This window comes from Chinchilla lanigera, unplaced genomic scaffold (assembly GCF_000276665.1).
Source record: "Chinchilla lanigera isolate Chin_1 unplaced genomic scaffold, ChiLan1.0 scaffold00003, whole genome shotgun sequence".
Lineage (NCBI taxonomy): Eukaryota > Metazoa > Chordata > Mammalia > Rodentia > Chinchillidae > Chinchilla > Chinchilla lanigera.
Window position 1 is genome coordinate 972,985 of NW_004955404.1, and position 22,821 is coordinate 995,805.

Consider the following 22,821-nt stretch of genomic DNA (forward strand, 5'->3'; position numbering starts at 1 on the left):
AATCTGGTTGAGGGTGATCTGTCCTTTTTCTTTTCTAAAGGGCCCAGCTTTCAATTTCTTTGGTTTCTCTCTCCTTTGTGTTTGTTTTTCATTTCTTCTTGTTCTTAAATATTTCCTAATGCATACTGAGTTTAGTTTTTTTGTTGATTTTATTGTGTAAACTATAGTTTCTGATTTGAGATGTTTTCCTTGCTAGTAAAAGCTTTTTAAGCTGTAAATTTCCCTGTAAGTGCTGTGTTAGCTACCCTATATCTGTTGATGTCTTTTCATTCATCTAAAAAATTTCCCTTGAGACTTTCACTTTGGCCCACGTATTGCGTGTGGGTTTTGTCCCAAATACTGGGAGATCCTTCAGGATTGTTCATATTTATTTCTAGTTTAATTGTTGGTGTTAGATGACATATTTTGAATAACTGAGATATTTTGTATGGAAGAAGCTTGTTTATGACCACCAGACCCTGCATCTTGGTGCATGATCTTCGGCTCAGAAGCTGCTCTGCAGGTCAGCTGGGGCAGCTCTTGCTTGCTGAAGCTGCCGTGCCTCGGGCTGCTCTCTGCACCCTGGGCCAGGCCACGGGATCTCCAATGACTTGAGCTCGGCTTTCTTTTCTGTTGTGCCAGTGTTGGCATTGTGTATCTTTCTGCTCTGATGTAAGAGTACGCAGGTGGGGAGGTTGTCCTCCATAGAATGGGTCTTGTGTTCCCTGGGCACCCCTGTGTCCTGCTGACTGTCTGAGCCTGGTCTGCTCTGTCTGCTGGGGGTGCAGCCGGCCCTGTGGTCCTGGCAGCGTGCACAGAGCTGGCCCTTCCTCTCGGGAGCTCTGTGCTGGTGCTCACGTTGGTTTCTCTTGGTGGTGGGTGTGTGAAGGGTCTGCAGTGTGCTCCTCTGTGGTGCTTCCTTCACAGTGGTTCACAGGGTGCTTCTGGCATGTTGGCTGGACACTCACCAGTGCTGCCGTGTACTGTGGGCTGTTTTGTCACTGGCTGGTGCCCTGTGGGTATCAGTGCAGTGTGAGGGTGTGGGTTTGTCAGTCCCCTGCTGGGGCTCAATGCTGGCCAGAGGGTCTTGTTGCCGAGCCTTGTCCCGCTTTACTGTGTCCTCTTTGGGTTTGGCTGGTTGCACAGCCCCAGCTGGGGTGTGGGAGACAGACAAGCAAATGCAGTGCTGAGAAACGGAGACAGGAGCGCTCCAGGTCCTGGGTCCGGGTCCTGCCCTGGCCCATGTCCCCTTCAGTCTCCGGAGGTGGACTTGTCCGGGGCATCTGCCTTGCCCCGCCATAGCCGTCTTGCTTTCCTGCTGAAAGGCAGCCTGGCTCCATCATCAGGGGTCTTCCTGTTTCTGTTTCCCAAGCATTTCCCTTCTCTATCCAGTTTTCTTGTTCCTTTGCCCTTGCGGGTTCATGCCTTATTCTCTTTATTATTTTTAAAAATCGCCTTATTCTCAGCTTGCCGTGTTTGAAGGGAGTGGAAATAAACACTGTCTGTGTCCCCACTGCATTTCACACTGACCGACCATCTATGTGACTGTTTTAGCCATGTTGTAATTGTTGACCTTGAGCTGTTTAGAGGCTTTTTCCTTTTCCAAGTTTTTACCCCACTTAAAAGAAAGTTGTGTGTGTTTGTGGTGCGCGACGCTCGTTTGCAGGAGTTAGTGTACGAATTAGTGCATGTGTGTCATACCTTCAATCCTCTAGGTCCCCCTTTGCCTCCCTGCTCTCCCTTTCCCTGTCTCCACAAGGTCTGCCTACCTGCTGCCTCTCACCTGCTCTTTATTTTGCTCTTTATATTTTAGCTTTCTCATATAGCATAAACCAGACCTCAATATTTAACTTTCTGGAGCTCACCCTGTAATCTCAAGGTCCGTCACTTTTCCTACAAATGACTGACATTTGTTCTTTCTGGCTGAGTGGCACCCCGCTGCATACATAAGCCGCACTTTATCTGTTCGTCCGTCGGGGGCGTCTAGGTGATTTCTGTGAGCTGCACTGCAGCAGCAGGGAGAGACATGGAAACGACACTCAGGGTGTGGAGGCAGGCCCAGGGTCAAGTGAATTTCATTTCAGAGCTTTGACGCGTCTCCATACTGCTCCTCCTGGTCTTCATCCACACCAGCAGTGTGTGGCTCCTCCTCCCCACTCCTTCCTAGTGGCTGTGGTTTCTGAGTCCTGGGTGCTGGCCATTCTCACTGGAGTGAATTTCATTGTGATTCTGATTTGCGTTTCCCAAGGGGCCAGAGATGCTTACCCTTTTTTTCAGGTACTTAATGACATTTGTATTTCTGCTTTGAAAAGGGTCTGTTTATTGTAATTGCCCATTTTGGATTGGATCTTTGTTTTTTGGAGTCTGATTTTTTTTGAATTCTTTATGTATTCTAGATATTAGTGCTCTCCTAGAGGAGCAGCTGGCAAAATTGTTTCCCCATTTTGTAGGCTGTCTCTTCGCTCTGTTGGTGGTTTCCTTTGCTGTGCTGAAGCTTTTAAACTTGTTATAATCCCATTTTTTGATTCTTGGAATTATTTCTTGTGCAGTTGGGGTTCTGTTCAGCAAGTCCTGGCCTTTGTCTGTGTCTTTAAGTATTTTGCCTGTTTTGTCTTATAGCAGATTCAGTGTTTCTGTTTTTATATTTAGGTCTTTGATGCATTTTGATTTGATTATAGTACAGGGTGAGAGTTGGAGGGTGTAGACTCATTTTTCTGTACTTGGTTATCAGTTTTCCAGTAGCATTTGTTAAAGAGCTGTCTGTTGCCCAGCGCTGTTTTGGTCCCTTTGTCAAGGCTTGGTTGGCTGTAAGTGTGTGTGGCTGCCTGTGTTTTCTGTTCTGTCCATTGGGCTGCACGTCTGTCTGGTGCCAGTGCCCTGCTGTCCTGGTCATGCAACTTTGTGATGTGATCTGCAACCCAGGGTGGTGCTGAGTCCTGTTTTGCTCTTTTGGCTCAGGATTGCTTTGGCTGTTCAGAGGCTTTCTTGACTGGGATTTCTTTCCTTGTTCTCTGTCTGCACCATGATTTTTCCTGTTCTTTGTTTTTATGATTATCAACTAGTTTGTTTTCTGTCTTCTGAGATTATTCTGACTGTCTGGGCTGCTGTTGTCTCTCTTCTGTGTTTTGTAAAACTAGTTTTACTTCTTCACTTGTTCATTTCATTATTTCTCAGTAGCTTTTCTGTCTCTCAGTGAAGACTTGGGAGGTGGAAGGTAGACTTATTTGTCCAGTTCATTCTCTAGGACTCAGTTGTTACTAATGTGCATCTTCTTATTTACCTTTCAGCTGACGTGGCCCAACAGTTCCAATTTGCAGTGCGAGTTATTGGCAGCAACTTTGCCCCTACTGTTGAAAGAGATGAATTCCTAGTAGCTGAAAAAATCAAGAAAGAACGTATGTATTTTTCTTAAGTATTACTTGTTGGATTATGAAATTTGTCAAAACTTAAGAATATATATGTGCATGTTCACATGTATGTATATGTGTAGCTCCCAAGCATATTTTGGTTGTAGGTACTATTAAAAATAAGGACAACTCAGTTCTTAGAGTGAAGACTAAGAGTGTAGCAGACTAAGGTTACAGCAGTACAGCTTAGCTTCAAGTGCGGGAGAGGGGCGGCTTACTGTGGCTTCCACTTCCATGCTCTGTGGCATGAGTGTTAGTTCCTTTTGAGTGGACAGCATAGCGCACCATCTTGTAGGACACCACTCTTGGCAAGTGAATCATTGCCCTTTTCATGGTTTCTACCCAGACTTGCACACTGTGGGCCATGCCAGCTTTAGTCCTGTGGCCCCTGGGCTTTCCTGAGCGTGTGCACGGAGGAGGAGGCTGTGTGAGTGGCCAGCGGCCAGCAGGGTGAGCACTACCCCTTCTACCTGGAGCCTGGGAAGCATGCCTTTGAGCCTCTGGTGGCCCACAGAAAAGTGGCCCTGGCCCTGGTGGGAGGTGGCTTGTGCTGGTGGCCTGGTCTGGACTGCTCCCTGCACCTGGGCCTTTGGAGCATGCTCCTGTCAGGGCTCTCAGCTGCTCGGAAAGAGGTCTGCCCTCCTGTGAGTCCACCCACATGAAGGCTGCATTGTGTCCCAGTGTCTGGCAGGCAGGCAGTAGACCACCAGGGAGTTGTTTGCAGTCAGCTTTTGTGAACTGCTTTGGGCCGGGAGTCTGAGGATGTCTCAAAAGCAGTGTGACCAGGTGAGGCAGAGAGCTTGCTGCTGCTGTGTGCCAGCTGTGCTGTCAGCATAGGCTGGGCATGGTTGTGTCTTCCCACGGTGCCAGAATTTATCTAGTGGTACTAAATTCACGAGTGGTGTTGGTTTCATCAGCCTCATCTGGTCAAGGTAGAATTAGAACCTTTAGAGCTAACTGAGCCAAGCTTGGTGGCACACGCCTGTAGTCCCAGCACTGGGGAGGCAGTAGGATCACAGGTTTGAGGCCATCTTGGCAACTTAGTGAGCCTGTCTGAAAGCTAAAGACAGGGTGCAAGGGAGCCCTGGAGCTGTGGCTCTGATAGTGATTTTGCTCAGTGTGTGCCAGACTCTGTGTTCAATCCCTAGACCCAGGGTGGGGAGCAGAGCTAACTGTGCTAGGCTGATTGGGATTTTCATAAAGTTCCACTCCTGAAATGGGGTGAACAGGTTCACTGGAGAATGTGACCTTGTCAGTTAGCTGGAAGAGCCCCACTTTCCTGGAACGTGTGGCGGTTTCCCAGGAGACACCTGCAGGAGTGGTGGGTGATGTGGTCCTGGCTCCTGGCTTTTCAGGGGCTCCTCCTTTGGCACAGAACTGGACCTCAGATGGGCTTGTGTTCGCTGCCCAGATAAAGTAGTTGGAGTACAAAGACATCAGTACAGTAAAATTCACTACTAAGGTATTCTGATTTTTATTTTGAAACGGTAATTGGTAGTTTTATACTAAAACGAGACGAAGTATTGCTGTGTTATATCCAAACAGGAGCATTCAGAATGTGTAGTTGTCAAGTCGGAGTAACTGTCCTGAGTGGTGTTGTACTTTTTGGTTATTGCTCTTTGAGCTCAGATTCCAGGGGCATTACTTTCCGTCCCTCTCCCAATAGCTGTTATTAACTAGTTAAATTGATGATAATTTGCTTCCTGCTGATGCATGTTTTTAGATATATAATCACTAGTGATTCTATTATTTGTATTAATTCTCACATAAATGTTTTGACCCCAGCATAGTACAGTCCATATTTTACAAATGCCAGAGGTTGGATGGATGACCAGACTTAGAGCTGGAAAGTTGCTCCTGGCCAAGTTTTGGAGCCTTAAGCTCAAGATTCTTTTCAGATTCTCCTCCCTTCCAAGATTCTTTCAGCTCTTACTGCGAGTGAAATGGTGTCAGAATGACTGTTCTGTGCCTAAGTCACGAGCCCCGTTTCTTTCCTGACTTCGCAGTTATCCGGCAGAGGAGAGAGGCAGACGCTGCGCTGTTCTCTGAGCTCCACAGGAAGCTGCATTCACAGGTAGGTTCAGGAGTCCGGAAGCCAGTCCAGGGCTGGAGGGGCTACTAGGGGGACGGGCTACTGGGGAGGGGCTGCTTCAACAGTCTGGGTGGTGATGAGTTAAACCCTGTGTTACATGGAGGGCTTTCAGTTGCGGGAGTGTTTCCTTATTTCAGTGTTTCAGTATTAGAAGTTGAAGTTGTAGCTGGATTTCATGCCACCTTGCCTGAGAAGCTGAGTGAGTCTCTTGAGAAAGAACAGACTGTGTGTGCTGCCATGGTGCTCGTCGAGGTGCTGGAGGAAGTGCTTTCGTGGGCATTGGGTCTAAAGCTTCCCTGTGGTGCGCTCTCTGATCTTCAGGCCCTGGCTCACGCTGTCCCCTGGCCAGTTGAGCAGCAGAGGACTGCGGTGTTTTGTGATTGAATGCTGACGCTTGAAGACAACATGGTGTTTTATGAAGTCTATGTCAATAAGTTAACTGAATTGTGGAGTGAGCTTTTTGTGATTTCTGACTGTAACAGTACTGAATTAATCTAGCTTTCTTGTTTTTTTGTGGAGAAAAAGGTGAAGCTGAAAAAGTTTAATGCTTTGTTCAACAGATACTAAGTCAGCGTTGCAGAGTAAAAAGCCACCGCAGTGGGCACAGTACTGCTGGTGATTAAATGCTTGTGCTGTGAATCTTCCACTGTCTTTGCATAGTTTACCTTTAAAACAGCCTTATGTTTATATACTGTTCTGATTCCTTAATCCACTCCATTGGATTCACTGTTAAGTATGTTTTTCCAGCTTGGATAATAGTTATAAAGAATGGGTCGGGATGTAGCTCAGCGGCACAAGTGCCTGCCTGGCAAGTATAAGGTCCTGAGTGCGACTCCTGGTAACAACAACAAAAAAATTACAAAGAAATAGGAACTTTCTTGGTACACTCATTTCCCGGCAGATTGTATTAAGCTGAGCTATTTGCTTTTCTCACGTCTTTTTCTATTTGTGAAAATAAGTTCTGTACTTTGGATGTAACAAGTATGTGGTAGTCAGACATCAGATTTCCCACCACAGCTTCCCCAGGAATGTCTACAGTGTTTCAGGGTGAGGATACTGCTGCTCAGAAAGAGAGTAGGGATGAGATTTGTTCTTGTTAGGGCTTTGGAGGAGGCTCGCAGGGAACTGAGGGACCAAGTGTATTGGTGCAGAACACTCTCCAGACTGCAGCACGTGGGGTAGTTTGATGCTTTGTGAAATGAGCACAGGTTCAAAGTTACCAGGTGAATTTTAAAATGCATTTCTATTTTGGAAATAATTTAGGAGAGAGTATAATTAAAGTGAAGAATTGTGTAAATTAATCGAAAATATTTTTGTCTCAACAGGGAGTTTTGAAAAATAAGTGGTCCATACTCTACCTCCTGCTGAACCTCAGTGAGGACCCTCGTAAGCAAGCCAACAAGGTGAGCGGCTGGTGCTACAGTTTGGTGGGGCTCAACTTCTGCAGCTCAGAGAAGAGTAGAAGAACAAGGGTGTGTCTAGTCAGGGAGGCCAAACAATTTTCTTTTTAAGGGCTGCTTTAGTGTGCAGTTTGCATAAGATACGTTTCAGAGTGTGGTTATCCTGATATGACATGTACAGTTGGGTTTTATTTTATTTATTTTTTTGTCTTTTTGAGATAGGGTCTCGCTGTGCAGTTCAGGCTGGCCTTGAGCTCACTTTGTAGCCTAGGCTGGTCTTAAACTCACAACCATCCTCCTGCCTCAGCCTCCCAAGTGCTGGGATCGCAGGTGTGCGCCACCATGCCCAGCTGTCTGATGGGTTTTAAACTTGTGCTTTGCCTGGTCATTGACGTCAGCATGGGTGGCCTGTTCTCCACAGGCAGGAATAGCCAGGGAGCTGCTGTGCTCCTGGGGTCAGGGTCAGCATCGCTCCAGTGTGCTTCCTGCAGTTGTAGCCCCTCTCCTGCCCCTGCCCTTGTTGTGTTGGAGAGTGCACCCGGCTGCAGACGCTGCTTGGTACAGGGGATGCCTGCTGCAGATGCTTCTTGGTACAGGAGATGTCTGCTACAGACACTCAGGGCTGAAGAGCTGAGCAGTGTGGGCCAGGCTTCGACGTATCTCTGAAGCCAGGGCGCTGTGCTGTCTTCACTATGGAATAATAGCACACCTTTACTTTTATTACTTTTAAAATTAAAATGTTTTAGTACACTTGCAGTGCATAAATAGGTGTATGTGCTTGACGTCTTAATTAATTTCATTCTCCTTTTCTCTCTTTTCTGTCTCTAGATCCCCTTCCCACTTGCTAACGATCCATCTCCATTTCCTGTGGTCTTTTGTTTTTTTAAAGCTTCTACACAGCAGTGGAAAGAATAGAGTGAAGAGACAACTTACAAAATGGGAAAAAAATTTGGCTAGCTACTCTTGACAGGATTAATACCTACAGTTTACAAAGAATTAAAAAAAAAAAAATTAGACTACCAAAATAAAATACCCAGTTAAAAAAAAGGGCAATCGAAATGAATAGATAAATCTTAGACATCCAAATAACCAATAAGTGCATGAAAAAATGCTGTGAAATGCAAATTAAACCTTGAGCGTCTGTCTTACTCTAGAAAGCCCGACCATCATCAGAAAAATCAGACTTCTGAAACTTGAGTTCCAGTTTACATGGGTTGGGAATAAATGAAGTGTTTAGTTGCCAGCTGTTGAAGTAGTTGTTGGAGAAAACACACTGTCAGTGCTGGTAGACTCAAGAGACGCCTCGGCCAGCACGTGGCTGGTGGTGTGTGGGCTGCAGCCAGGTCCAGAGGGGCTGTCCACCAGGTAGGGAGCTGCTGTGACATTCTGTCCTGGATTTCTGCTGCTTTTGTTTCAGGTGTCCAGCTATGCATCTTTGTTCGCGCAGGCCTTACCTAGAGATGCCCATTCTACCCCCTACTACTATGCCCGGCCACAGACACTCCCACTCAACTACCAGGATCGGAGCACTCAGGCGGTGCCCAGTGCAGGCAGCCTGGGCAGCAGCGGCATCAGCAGTATCAGTGCAGGCACCCTCAGCGGCCCTGGTCCTGGCCCGCAGCCTCTGCTCCCGGGGTAATGTTCCTGACCTGGCCAGGCTGGTGAGGCCCGGTGTCCGGGGGCTTCCAGTTGGTCAAGGCCGTGCATGTGCCCCCAGCATGCTGGGCAGGGCCTGTAGGCTTTGGTCGGGGCGGTTCACACTGGGCTCTGAATGAGTAGTAAAGGTTGGGTTATCCTTAGGCTGACAGTTCTGGTGTGCTCTGCGTAGGAGAGTAGATGATGGGACCCAGGAACACAGGGCTAAGCTGTGACAGTCTTTGTAGTGTAACCTGCTGTCCAGTCTGACTACATTCTGAGGTCAGAGCTCATGGAAGAGAAGAAAGCGGGGTTCAGGAGTCTTAATGGACCTTCAGAACCTGGTTTTTAAGCACATGTTCTACATGGAGGTAACCAGGTGGCCTTGCTCATTGCTGCTGTTCGTTTCTGGGAATCAGAATGAAGCAGGTGATCCTGTGTTGCATTTTCCAGAAGAATGACAGGGACTCAACATAAATACCTGGTGTTCCACAGAAGCATGCAGAGTCCCCAGTTTGTGAGTAGTGAGGTTGTAGGATTTAGAGGCTGGAATGTGAGTGCCAGGCAGGGATGAGGAGCCAGGGATAAGATTCTGTGAAGAGCAGCTCACACATTCACAAGTAGCGCCGGGCAGAGGTCATGTAACCCTCACACTCTGGCTAAATTCCTCAGCTGATGCCTCTGTCTTTGTATGTGGAATGACTAATGTCATGATGCAAACAGGTGAGTCAAGAACTTAGGGCCAAAGCAGTCTTTTAGCATAGATCTCTTAAGTTTACCAAGACATGGTTTTAGTAAGTGTTGTGTGGACTCTTTCCCCTTTGAGAATAAAGTCCTCCCTGTCCTCTGGCCTCTCGAGGTGTGCCCCCTGGTATGGTACAAGCTCTGGCACCCTGAGGCAAGTGCCTGTGAAAGTGCTGCATGTGGGCCTGCCACCCTGGAAGGTGGTGCTCTAGATGCACTTGTCAGGGTGTGTTTGCTAGAAGGCAGCTGTCATGAGCTTCCAGTTTCAAAAACTAGCAGCAGGACAGTCTTGAGATTACCAAGCTACCACGCTTTGAAGGTGCACGTTCTTCCAAATTAATTGAAATCACAGTGCCTTTTCCCCTGTGGGCAGCCTGAAGGCAGAGAATGTATGAGGGAAGGCCAGTCGCGTGGCTCCCGATGGTTAAGCACCATGCCCAGGAAATGTGGAAGTCACATTTAGCTGAGTACTTCACAGTGGTTCTGTGTGGGGAATGTGTGTCATGTGTTTGTAGAGGAAAATCGGAAGAGGTGAAACGTGTCTGGGTGGCGGAGCTAGGTGTCCCCAGCTTGTAGTGTGGCCTGAATACCAGGCCAGGCTTGTGAGCACCCTGCACAGCCCAGGACCCTGGCCTGACTGTTACGGATGTGCTCCTTGGGGAAAGCCATGTGTCGCCCCTCCCGAGATAGGGTGATTGGGGGCGGAAAGGCGAGGACACTCTCTAGGAAGGAAGGGTGGCCAGGGTGGCTGTGGAAGACGTGAGTGTTGCCTCCTTTGTCTAGACAGTCCCATCAAGGTTCGGGTGTTGGGGACTGCCTCCGACAGCAGCTGGGTTCCCGCCTTGCCTGGACTCTGACCGCCAGCCAGCCTTCTTCGCAGACCCCGACCTCCAAGGGCATCCCATGCGCTATGTCCCGAAACATGACGCGGGCAAGGAGAGACGGGGATGCGAGTGGTAAGGATGTGTTCCAGTGTTCAGGTCACCGTTCTCTTGAGCCGGTGCCAACCCGGAACCCCAGGTTAAGAGTTTCCACTGTTTGGGTCCCCGAGCCCAGGTCTCTGCTGTGACCTGGTTCTGTGGGTGTTGCTTTGTGCCTCCCCATCCAGCCCTGGCACCCCTGCTTCTTGTGCATGAGCTGCTGTCTCTGTGTTGCTCTTCCCTGGCTCTGCCTCAGTCCCTTTCCTGTCCTGGTTGCTGTCCCTGCCGGGAAGCCTCTGGCTGCTCACTCCCTAGTCTGAGTTCCACGAGGGGCCACGCCTGTGTCGGTGATGGTGCTGTACCTGGGCAGTGCCTGGGATGCTGGAGGAGCACATGGAGGATTAGCTTGATAGCGAAGGAAGGAAGGCCTTGGGGAGAGGTCTGAAGTCCTCTAGACCCCCAGAAGAAGTGGCACACACTGCAGAGAGCAGTGCTTGGTCTGTAGTGTCCCAAAGATCGAACAGTGGCTTTGCTCCTGGTTGTGACTTGCAGGCTACGCAGTCACAGTGGTTTCTGCCTGTCACTATGCCAGTGTGTGGAGTCTTTGGGAGCCATGAGGGCATCATGCTGCCTTGGGCTGCTGCAGCATGTCTGGTCTCACACAGCACCCAGCTGGAGAGCAGCTGCACGTGCTAGCCTCTACCTGCCCACAGCAGCCATGTTGGGGTATTGGGTGCTGGGCAGGCATCTGGACCCTATTGGAACCTGCCTCCCTGATTCCTGGCCAGGGCCTTGGGTTGTGTGTCCTGTAGAACAAGGAGCACACAGTAGACTTGAGGCAGGCAGAGGGTCTCAGCAGAGCAGTGTGGCAGGAAACACAGGCAAGGAAGCTGCCTCAGGCCAAATGCGTTAGGAATTCCATCAAGTAGGAACTCTTGGCTTGGAAGGCCGTTTTTTAAAAATAATTCCATTCCTATCACATCAGCATCAGCCCCTAGTTACAGCAGACTGATCAGGTCTGCAATCTCCCAAAGGAGTGGCTGGCAAAGGCTTAAATAAATGAGACAAATGGAATGATTTCAGGGCTCTGGGAGGTTCAAAACCCTCTAACAAAATTTGAGATTCACTGGACCTAAGACAGAGATCTTCTCTGGGCTGCTCATATTCATGTAGTCCTCAAAACAAGGCGGGGAATACTGAGGAAAGGTGGGACTCTGCCTCGAATGGGAGGGCTGGCCGAGGACCTTGGAAGTCTGCTCGAGGGCTTCTCCAAGTAAAACATGATGTTAGTTTAGGAGAACTGTGTTATCCCCAGGAAGGTCTCAACCCAGGAGTGACATCCCTCAGCTATAGTCTTTACCTAGGTAATAGAGGTTGGGGTCAGGTGTCCTTAGCTGTGGCCTTGTCTTGTCCTTTGCTTCGCTGGCCACTACAGGCCTCAGTAGGGACCAGTGACTCACAAGTAAACATGGAAAGCCAACTGGTTAATTATGTCCTGCTCAGAGCTGCTTCGTAGTGGTCTCCATCACAGCTGTGTGTTGCTTACCAGAGACACTTTAAATATGAAGACGCAAGCTGGTTGAAACAAGTGGTTGGGAAGCCTGGATCCTGTAGACACTAACTGTAAGGCAGATGGGGGATCCTTCCTGTCAAAGTGGCCTTTAAGGAGCAGGACCTGGGAAGGAGGGGCAGTGTAAGGAGGACAGGAACTTTTTTTTCCCCAGACTTCATTGCTATGTTTTAGAAATACATAGTGATCACATTCATTACAGGGAATCTATACCTGTACATGCTATAGCTTTTTTTCCCCCTGTTCTCCTACCCTTCCTTCCACCCCACTCCTGATTTTAAAAAGCTTTGTTCCCATTTTTTCTTTTTCTCATTTTTCTTTACTTTTCCTTTCTTTCCTTTCCCCTCCCCCTGCCTAGTCCCCCTCCCTATTTGAATGTTTTCTTCCTATTTCACAGTACCTGTTATACATTTTGATCCTTATTTACACTTTCAGCTTCTGAGAAACAATTCGGTATTTGCACATGTGAGTCCGATTTATTTCACTTAAGAATATAGACTCAAGGTGCATCATTTACCTGACAGGCACATTCTTAAGAAAGACACAATAATCCAAGTCCTGGGTCCTACATGCACAGAGCAAGAGAGACGGACGAAGATGGAAAGGAGATGAAGTAGCCGTAGTTACAGGGGGGCGTGTCCGCCTCCCTCTAACCGGGAGGCTCACTGATTGGACAGGTGGTGAAGGGTGCAGTGTGCAGCTTCCTGACCAGTGTTGACGGCTTGCTCCGCCTGTGACGTGACTGCTCTGCTGTGCTTTGCTCTGAGTCTGGCTCCTCTGTCTGCTGGCATCATGGACTTTAGGGTGTGACATCTCCTGCTTCTTGCCTGGGCCCCCCTGACTGCGTGTGCTGAGGAATGGTGGGGACCTAAGCCTCTTCCGTGCTGTGAACGCCATTTCTGGGAGTGTGTTGGAGATCAGGCTGTGATTCTCTGTGGGAGACCCACTTTACAGATGTCGCCTTCTGAGTGACACCCTGGTGATCTGTGCGGCTGTGGCCTGTGTCTGAAAGACCTTCGGGGGAGGTGCTGTGTGAGCCCCGCCGCTCTGCCCTAGCCTTGTGCCTCTGTTCCCTTGGAGCCTCGTTGAGTATGGTGGCAAATATGTACTCCGGAGACAATTGTACCGTGAGATGTGTTTCGTCTGGAAATGCACAGTTTAGTGATTGCTATCTTTTAAACACCTTTTTGCAGGTACCATGGAGATTACTGAAGCAGCTCTTGTGAGAGACATCTTATACGTCTTCCAGGGCATAGATGGCAAAAACATCAAAATGAGCAGCACTGACAATTGTTATAAAGTGGAAGGAAAGGTACAGTGACATACAATGTAGTTTAAATATTGGGAAAGAAACACGCTGTGTAGAGGGCAAACTGTTGGCCTGCAAAGTGCTCCTGGGACTTGCCTGGTCCCCTGTGGCCTTTGTGGACAGTGCTGCTTCCTCCTCCACACACTGTCAGGGGCCTGAGGGACAGCAGCCTGGCCTGGGCTTGGTCCTGACGTGGAACTCCAGATCAGAGTTCGGTTTTGTCTTCTATAATGGCCTTCCTGTGTCCCTGTTGTGTTGCCCTGGGGCTCTCAGCCCTTCTCAGTGGGACAGAGGTCACAGACCTATGTGCCATTGAGTCATTCAGAGGTCCCAGTGGGGATTCTGCAAGGGACAAGGCAGGAGCTCGGCATTCCTTCAGGGTGTTTTCCTTCCCTATGTATTTTTCATTTTGGATTTTTTTTGTAGGAATCGAACTCAGGGCCTCATGCTTGCCAGGCAAGCACTGTGCCGCTGAGCTACATCCCTGGCCCTAACTTTCATGTTGAAAGTGGTGATGTCTGAGTATAGCGTTAAGAGCACAGGTAGTTGAGGAAAATAATAATGAAAACTCTAGTGTTGATTGTGAATTTTTGGTGTGCTTGCTTTTTAGGCAAACCTGAACAAGTCTTTGCGGGACACGGCAGTCAGACTTGCTGAGTTGGGATGGCTGCATAATAAGATCAGGAAGTATACTGACCAGAGGAGTCTGGACCGTTCCTTTGGTCTAGTAGGTCAGGTATGTCACTCACGCCTCACTTCGGAAATGATGCTTAATCTGCTTAAAATCTACTGTGAAGGTGATGTCCAGGACAGTCTCCCGATGATGGGGATTAATTGGGTCCATGCAAGATGGCAGAAGCCATGGGCGCTGTTGATGGAGCCTGGTGCACAGATGGGTGAGCAGCTGGGAGGCTGCCCCGGCCAAGGAAAGGGGTTTAGAGAAGGAGGGTGGGAGGGGTGGGGCAGGGAGCTCCACCGGGGGCGCTGCCCTGATGTAGCTGCTGCTACCTCCGAGGGTAAGGAGGGGAGCAATCAGGTGTGGCCACATCCATGGCCCGGGCTCCCTGAGGTGGACTGCAGGTGCCCCCCATCGCAGCCTGAGTGGCTGGGGCTGGTGTGCTGCACTGGACATGGGGAGCTGTGTTCCCTCTTGCCCCTGGCAGCTGGGGAAAGTAGCAGTCAGAAACTGTAGAGCCCCTTCGAGGTGAGATGGCCATGGTTTCCCCCATGCTTTGATTCTTGTGCGGTAGTCATTGCCACTGATGCCCTGGCATTGTGTGCTCGCAGCAGGCAGCAGGCAGTGGGCCATGCTGGTGGCAGTGGCTGAGAGCATGGCTCTGAGGGGAGACCACCCAGGGCCACGGCTTCACCCACAGCAGTTGATCGTCCTATGCAGATTCCTTTTTTGGGGATGAGGAGAGAATGCATGTTCACTGCTGGTCCCTAGTGAGCCCAGCCCACCCACCGCACCCCTCCACTTGGACAGATGGAAAGGACAAGGCCAGGCTACGGTGGGTCCTCAGCACAGGCAGTGGGCCCTGGGCCCTGACCCCAGGCCTCCTCCCTCCCACCAGGGAGTCTTTGCCCTGCCCGAGGGCCCCAGTCCTGTCTTTGTTCCTGTCATTGGCTATGCACAGGAGGTCCTGCTCAGCCTACTAGATAAGCAGTGAGACACAGCAGAGATATAGGTGACTGAACACTCTGTAGGTATTTTACGTATGTTAGTAAATTGATGTGAAGTATTACGAGTTTAAGGGGTACCAGGTGACGCTTCCATGCAGGAATATATTGTGTCATGTTAAAATCAGGGTAGACCTGCCTGCCCCCCAGCTGTCATCTCTAGTGGTGACAGTGTGCAGAGTCCCTTTTTGTGGCTGTGTTGAATGTCCAGCCTATTCTCATGAGCTGTGGTTGTCCATTGCAGCAGCACATGGAATTTCTGTCTCTCATCGCCTTGACTTCGCGCTCACTGGCCAGCCCCTCCCCGCTGTCCACCTTCCCGCCCCTCCTGCCTCTGCTCGCTGCTGCTCTGCTCCCGGCTCCATCAACAGTGGCATCTCTGCGCGCAGGGTGCCAGGGTGCTGTCTTCCCTTGTGGCTCCTGGCTTACTTTCCCTAACACGTGACCGCCAGCTTTGCCAGGTGCCATCTGGACTGAAGGCACCTGCCGGACTGGGTGGGTGGTTGCCCAGATCTCACACGAGGGTGTCTGACTGCCGAAGCAGGGGCACTGCAACCTGCAAGTCTCGCTTTTGGGCTGCTCTGTGTCTGCAGAATGAGTACGCGAATGCGCCTTTTATTTTAGTCACATTAGTCTCTACCCACAAAGCAGCAGTGCAGGAAAACAAACCTGTTTCCTATGCTTGTGTACCCTTCTAGAGCATAACGGAACGGCTCCGTCCCTGTCTGCAGCATCCCGGCAGGCTGGCTCGGCTTCCCGCCCGCAGGGGCTGTGCACGGGGCTGTGTGCAGGCCCGTGGAGGCCCTGTCACCTCTGACAGTGTTGTTGTTTTAATGTGGCCCCCATCAGCATTAAGGCTGGATATAAACAGAGAATTTTAATTCTGTGCTTGGGAAAACAGTGTAAACCAGAGCAAAATTGGGTTGATACTGAGTTGCCAATTATTAAGTTTTGTTAATAAAGTATATTTTTAAAAGCTATCTTTTAAAGGAGAAAGACATAATCTCAAAGACTCTACAAAAGTGATTGCAATTCTTTTTTAGCTTCATGAAAACTATACTACGTTAAACAATTTTTCTTTTGTGAGGTTTATGCTCTTTTTTACTGAGGAAAAACACTTGTCTGACATTGTTGACTATATGTTGTGGCGATAAAGCTGCTAGGCAGACCATGGATGGAACCAGAATGTAAGCCATGCTGTCCCCACCTGCAGCACCGCGCCTGCGCCTGGGGCGGGTCCCTGTCCCTGGCAGCGGCACTGCACCCTAAGTGACTGCTCTCCCACACAGAGCTTTTGTGCCGCCTTGCATCAGGAACTCAAGGAGTACTACCGGCTGCTCTCCGTCCTGCACTCTCAGGTAAGTATCTTCTTTTTATTTCCATTCCTCCCTACTTTAAAGAGCTATAAAACTGAAACTTCATAGGGTATTTAAGTTACTTTGCACATTAAAGTCAGTATTGTAATGGTGTTCCTGAGTGCCAAACAGCTGTGAAGTTTCATTGTATACTAGAGCCAAGCAATTACTCATTTTTAGGGCCCTGTCTTAAAAGTACAATCATTTTCTCAGGAGACCTCTGGCTTGTTTCCTGTGGTTGCTTCATAGGCATTAAGAATCCACGTGACTGGGTTTTGTACTTAAACTGTCTGTGTTGTCTTTCAGCTACAACTAGAGGATGATCAAGGGGTCAACTTGGGACTTGAGAGTAGCCTGACCCTGCGGCGCCTCTTGGTTTGGACCTATGATCCCAAAATAAGACTGAAGACCCTGGCGGCCCTTGTGGATCACTGCCAAGGTCCTGTGGGTCGCTGTGTGTGCCTCCTCCTGTGCTGTGGTTCAGAATTCGTTGGTGGGACAGTCCATCCAGCTTTGCTTTCCTACCTTTGACAGCTATAAGTTCCCTAAGTGCAGGTTACACATGTGCACCTACAGGGGGCGCTAACCACTGCCCCAGGGTCCATGGCTGTCCGTTTGGGAGCACAGGCTGTTAGGGAGGGGAAGCAAAGGAGAGAACTCAGCATGTGGATGTGTGGTGTAGGTGCCGTGCCTGGCCTGAGCCTCTCCTTGCTTGCTTGTCCCTGTCAGCCTTCCCTAGTATCTCTGCTTCCTTCCTTCTGGGCCAGGTCATATCCATATTTGCTGTGTTTTGGAAGTTCCTTATTTGAATGTTCCCGGCCCTCTCCTGGCTGTAGCTTCTGTGCTTCCGGCTGCCTTCTGCACATTTTTCCTGCGATTTGTGCCACTTTGCAGGAACCTCTCTTGGACTGTACTGTACTGCCATCGAGGGGTGGGTAGAGAAGTTGGCGGGGGATTGAGACAGTGCAGTAACCCTGGAGCAGTGGAAGGGTGGATTCATAGAACCTGTGCTGCTTCCGCGTGTACTGGACAGCAGAATGAAGTGTGAAGCTCAGTCCCAGAGGTGTGAGAAGGCTGGGCGTGGTGGCACATACCTGTAATCCCAGCACGCAGGAGGATGCCGTGAGCCTAGCCTAGCCAGCCTAGGCTACATAGTTTAAAGCCAGCTTAAACTGCATAGTGAGACGCTGTCTCAAAAAAAAAAGAAAAAGATGCGAAGAGCTGTTCGAGGTCTCAAGTGTGTAACTGGTCACTTTTTGCCACTTTTGCAGCTGAAAAACTCCTTTGCTGTCATGAAGGGAGCAAGATCCCCTGGCTTGTGTAAAGTGTTAGAGTCTTGCTTGTGCTGCTTCTAGGTCCACCAATAGTATTAGTAGCAGGAAGCATATGTGCTTAATCTTGAGGCCATAGCCGTGCTTGGCTTGAAGTGCCTGCTTTGTGCTGGGATGTACACGTGGGTTCTTAGTCTCTTCCCTCGTTCCCCCAGGAAGGAAAGGCGGGGAGCTGGCCTCTGCTGTCCACGCCTACACGAAGACGGGAGACCCATACATGCGGTCACTGGTGCAGCACATCTTGAGCTTGGTTTCTCACCCGGTCCTGAGCTTCCTGTACCGCTGGATCTACGACGGGGAGCTCGAGGACACATACCATGAGGTGAGGTGGCAGCGGTTGTGCTGTGCCTCGGGTGAGGAGGCACCACCGCCCACTTCCTTTGTGGTTCCCTGTGGTTATCCGAACAGGGCCTGCACTTCACCTGAATGGATTTGTTCAGTGCCTTGAGAGCTGTGTGTTGCTGGACTGCAGAGCTCTGGTGGAAAGTTCTCCCAGTCTAGCAGTGGGAGGGAGGTTGAGCAGGGTTGAACTGCTCGGCCAGGCGTTCTAGCAAGTTGGTGGCAGAGCTGGGTCTGGGCTTCCTGAGGCTAAGTGTGTAGGTTCATGTGTGGATTACTATCGTAAACTCACCTTGACTATCTCTGGTGCCAAGAGTTGGAACGAAGCAAATTGTGTATGTGTGTGTATGTTTTGTGAGATAAATCAATTCTGCTATAATGTGGTATATGTGTTCTTAAAAATCACTGAATACAAAAACCACAATGAAAAACCTAGGGCTTTGGGGGGAAAGTAGGTGGGGGTGTCACACTCACAGACACTGCTAGTAACTTTTTTTTTTGGTCTTTTTGAGATAGGGTCTCACTATGCAGTTCAGGCTGGTCTTGAGCTCAGTTTGTAGCCTAGGCTGTCCTCGAACCCACAACGATCCTCCTGCCTCAGCCTCTGAGTGCTGGGATTACAGGCATGTGCCACCATGCCTGGCGCTACTGCTAGTAACATTAAAAGCACCAGAAAGTTAGGAACCTCTCGAAGTTTAAGTGGCTCAGAGATACGTAGATACTACAGCAAACGTGACACAAATCAGTGACAAGCCTGTTGTCTGCATGGGCGGGGTGGGAGGCTGAGCCGGTGTATCTTGAGAGGTGCTGGGGGTCTCTGAACCCAGGCAGCCTTGGGAGCAGGCTGGTGGCCAGGGTGGGTCTGTCTTGATGTATGTGCTGTGAGTCCCTGTGTTTCAGTTCAGCTTGTGTTCCTCCCTGTGGACACTGCACATAAGCAGACACGGAGTGTGCACCCTGCCCAGAGCACTGCCTAACTCATCAGTGTGCTGTTATAACACCACTTTTAAAATGAACACTGTAGCAGAACCACCTGTGTGTGTGGTATTTCCTTGTGCACTGCCATGGAGACGGATGGATTGTGTGTGTGCACGAGTGTCACACAATCCATCATTCAGTGACTTTTTTCATTACTTTGTATTAATGTTGCTGTGTGGACAGGTCAGTTTGTATTTGGCAGCATTCTTGTTTATGGAGCTTGTGTTCTCTGCAGGGTTGAATATTAGGAATGTCCTTCTGTGTATTCCCTGTGTGTGGCTGTACTTCTCCAAGGTAGGCACTGGTTTGAGTCACCAGTGGCAGGGGTAAGACTGCCCCATCTTGTATTGCTGGTGCTATCCATTGATCATTTACTAATGAAATTAATAAAAAGCCATGTGATAGGATAGTCACGCATATACCACCTGAGGTTCAAGTTGCCTGGCAGTGAGACTTAGGAAGCATGGCCCCGTTCTGAACATGTTTTTTTTTTTTTTTTTGGTTTTTCTGCGGTACCAGGAACCGAACTCATGACCTTGCGCTTGCCAGGCAGGCGCTTTTGCCGCTGAGCTAAATCCCCAGCCACAAATCATATTTTTTGTTGCTGTTGTTTGTTTTGTTTTTCTTCTGGTACCAGGAATCGAACTCATGACCTTGAGCTTGCCAGGCAGGCACTTTGCCGCTGAGCTAAATCCCCAGCCCTGAACATGTTAAATATTCAGCCAGAGCCCTCAAGTGGACCTCTCACAGGTTACCTACCACAGGGTCAGTGTCTGATTTGAGCACTGGAAAATGAAGTGCTCTGAAGTAGTACTTATGTGAGGCACAAATGGACCTCAGGTGGTGTGGTCAGACGCGTGCCCACTAAAACAGTGTCTGCAGCACCTTCAGGTTGTGTGTGTGTGAAGTGTATGGAACATAAAGGATTCGAATGTTCATACTTGGATTCCATCCCAAAATACCTCATATGTGCGTGCCAGTACAGCGCTCATGAGCAACATACCGGCTCATGCCAGTACAGGTACTTCTTGTTTAACACTTGTACTTAAACCGAAGCATGTTCTTTGGATGTAACGACCCACCCTTTCTTTCTGTGCCGCTCTGTACATCTTGCTGATGGAAACCCAGCGTCTCTTTGCACAGCACACCTTGTTGATACAGCACTGAATTTCTGTGATTGTACAGCACGGTGCTGTGGGTTTACATTCCATTATCCGTCACAGCACTGCATGCAGGGGTTATGTAGATGGAAGGAAGGTGGTCAGGCTGGAGTTTCCTTTGACCGTTTCTCTGTTCTGAACATTGTAATGCACATACTGTGTGCAACTCCACATTTAGTGGCCAGTTCATTTGACTACCTAGACACAGGACCGGAACTCGGTTGTTACACCAGGAATGTCTGTATTCCAAAATCCCAAATCCTCAACACTTCTGGCCCCTGCACTTCAGAAAGTGGCGCTCAGCCTGAAGTGTGGGTGGGGAGCCTGCCCAGCGTGTGCCAGGGGTCTCCCTCCGCTGCTGTGGTCCACACTTCATGGTTCCCAGCATTAATACAAATGTATTTGATTTAATGTGTGAAATGGGTGTGTCACTATGGCATTTATTTGCATTTCCCTGGCTCCTAGTGAGATTATGCAGCTTTTCATGGTTATTGGTATTTCTGTTTTCTTCTAATTGTCCATTTTTTTTTTTTTTTTTTAGAATTGAATCATGGATGGTCTTAGGTATTTGTAATTGCACTTTTTCTTTTCTTTCTTTCTTTTTTTTTTTTTTTTGTTATTTTGAGACAGGGTCTTGATATGCAGTTCAGGGTGGCCTTGAACTCACTTCGAAGCCTAGGCTGGTCTTGAACTTGTAACAGTCCTCCTGTCTTAACCTCTCAAGTGCTGGGATTACAGGTGTGCACCACCATGCCTGGCTTATTTTCAAAGTATTTAAGATTTATGGGAAAGTAGGAGGAGTACTGCCCTTTTGACTAAGCCTGTACGAACCCTCTACAAGCTTGCACTCTTCATCACTAACTTGCCGTGTTTCCAGTCCCTCGCCATTTCTGGATCTCTCACCTCCTGTCTCTCTGTCTTTGTGAATATTATTGAAATGGCTCTGCTTTATGGTTTGGTATTTGCAGACTGCAGAGATGCAGGCTTTCAAACCTTTTTTTTTTTTTTTTTTTCCTTCAGTTTTACTGCTGGCTTTACACATTTTTGCTTAGGCATTTAAAGTCAACTCGTCAGTGCTGCTAAAAGTTCAGTTTGTGTTTTTATAATGATTTCATGTTGAATTTATAGGTTAAGAGGTGTTTTTATGCTTCCTGTGTTCTTCTTTGTTTTGGTATTTTGAGAAAGGGTCTCACTATGTAGCCCAGGCAGGTCTTGAACTCACAGCAATCCTCCTCCCTCAACCTCCTGAGTGCAGGTTTGTGCTCCCTGCCAGGCTCAACTTCCTGTGTTCTTACGCTAATAAGTGAAATGTCTTTTTTGAAAGTATGATTGAAAGCCTTGAAAAGGGTTCTCTTTTACTAATGGTTTTTCTGAGGCAACTCAGCTTTCAGTCTCCCGCATCTCGCTAAGTCTTGACGTCTCCAGTGAGCCAGCTTGATCTCTTATGTCAGTAAGATAAAGAATTCTCTTCCCTTCCTGAGTTCTGGGCCCACGCCCCCACTAATCTGTAGCTTTTGTGTAGATCTAGTTATTTTATTATTGTTAACTTTTTATGTGCATTTGTAAATTGCCTTTTTTCCAAGATTTTAATATGCTTGCATTTAGAGTCACACCAGCGGTTTAAGCTGCTGGTGAGCTTGTGTCTTTGCCTGCCACCCAGTGTGATAGCGATGCCTTTCCTGAGGTGCATGGTGGGAAAGTAAGCAGTTCGTGGTGCTTGACTGAACGTGAGCCACCCAAGCCACCGTCCAGGTCAGGACATGGCTCTTGCTGGCCCCTGAGCATTGACTCAGTGCCTGCGCTTCTAAGGCAAGTGTGGCCCTTGCTTGGCACTGTGGGCAACTCGGTCTTGTTCAGTGTTCATGTGTGTGGGATCATTTAATGTGCAGTCCAGCCCTGGTTCGGGTGGTTTGGGCTCCGTGTCCTGGGCCCTTCTTGGCCTCAGTCCTTCCTCCTGTCTTCAAATGTACACAATGGCCGTACCTGTCCCCTGGGTCCTTTGTGGGCCAGACTGGAGTCAGACACCTGGGAAACACATGACGTGTCGCCCGGCATCACCCCAGTCTGAAGAACCGTGCTGACCTTTGGGGGCCTCTTGGGGCCATGGCCTCTGGGCCTGTCATCTCTTTATAGATCTCTGACATCTCCAGTGTTCCGAGTGGTTAAAACCTTACAAATTTTCATTTAATTTTGGAAAAGTTCTCTAGTAATACTTTTACACATTTGCTAGTTTAGAGAATTACACTGTGTGCTTGATCATTATGTTAAAACTTGAGAATTTTTCCCTTCATTTCTGACACATGTTAATTTTTTTTCAGTCTGGCTAAGGTGAATTGCAGCTTGTAAAATTGATTTTCTTCAAGTGTCTCTGGATACAGGAGCTGTGTAATTCATTTCATAGTGTGTAGTGTATAGGATATCTGACATTTCTGACACATGTTAATTTTTTTTTTCAGTCTGGCTAAGGTGAATTGCAACTTATAAAATTGAATTTTTCAAGTGTCTCTGGATACAGGAGCTGTGTAATTCATTTCATAGTATGTAGTTTATGGGATATCTGAACAGGAAGTGCCACTTTCCATAATCAAAAGAAAGTAAAATATCAATCAAGAGACAGAAATTGTGCTGGAGAGCCCTGTGATGGGGGAGAGGCCCCCACAGTCCACAGTGGGGTTCGGGGGAAGCAGAGAACAGTGGCTGTGGAGGGACGAGGGCAGTCACCCAGGACCGGGAGAGAAAAGGAGGAAGGAGGGCAGCAGTGCTCAGGTGTCCTGTGGCACCAGGTCGGGAGTAAAAGGGTTATAAGAGCAGGAAATCTAATCTGCACGTCCGTCGGCCTCAGCACACTCCAGAGTAGCATGAATGCAGAGACCCATGAGAGACAGTGAGCCGCGTAGAGCCAAAGCCAGAGAAATGATCAGT

At 48.7% G+C, this 22,821-nt stretch overlaps 1 protein-coding gene across 4 annotated transcripts in view; it reads left to right on the plus strand.

Moving 5' to 3' along the window:
* The window catches only part of Tubgcp3 (tubulin, gamma complex associated protein 3), a 58,203-nt gene that overhangs the window by 3,958 nt on the left and 31,424 nt on the right, over positions 1-22,821 (plus strand). For 3 of the 4 annotated variants that reach the window (XM_005373977.2, XM_005373978.2, XM_013515700.1), the window contains exons 2-11: positions 3,267-3,374; positions 5,393-5,460; positions 6,804-6,881; positions 8,296-8,513; positions 10,041-10,213; positions 12,941-13,059; positions 13,667-13,792; positions 16,026-16,094; positions 16,398-16,530; positions 17,578-17,744. In XM_005373977.2, the coding sequence (XP_005374034.1) occupies positions 3,267-3,374; positions 5,393-5,460; positions 6,804-6,881; positions 8,296-8,513; positions 10,041-10,213; positions 12,941-13,059; positions 13,667-13,792; positions 16,026-16,094; positions 16,398-16,530; positions 17,578-17,744 (1,259 nt within the window). The remainder of the gene's footprint in view (positions 1-3,266; positions 3,375-5,392; positions 5,461-6,803; positions 6,882-8,295; positions 8,514-10,040; positions 10,214-12,940; positions 13,060-13,666; positions 13,793-16,025; positions 16,095-16,397; positions 16,531-17,577; positions 17,745-22,821) is intronic. The other variant, XM_005373979.2, reaches the window with a different exon arrangement.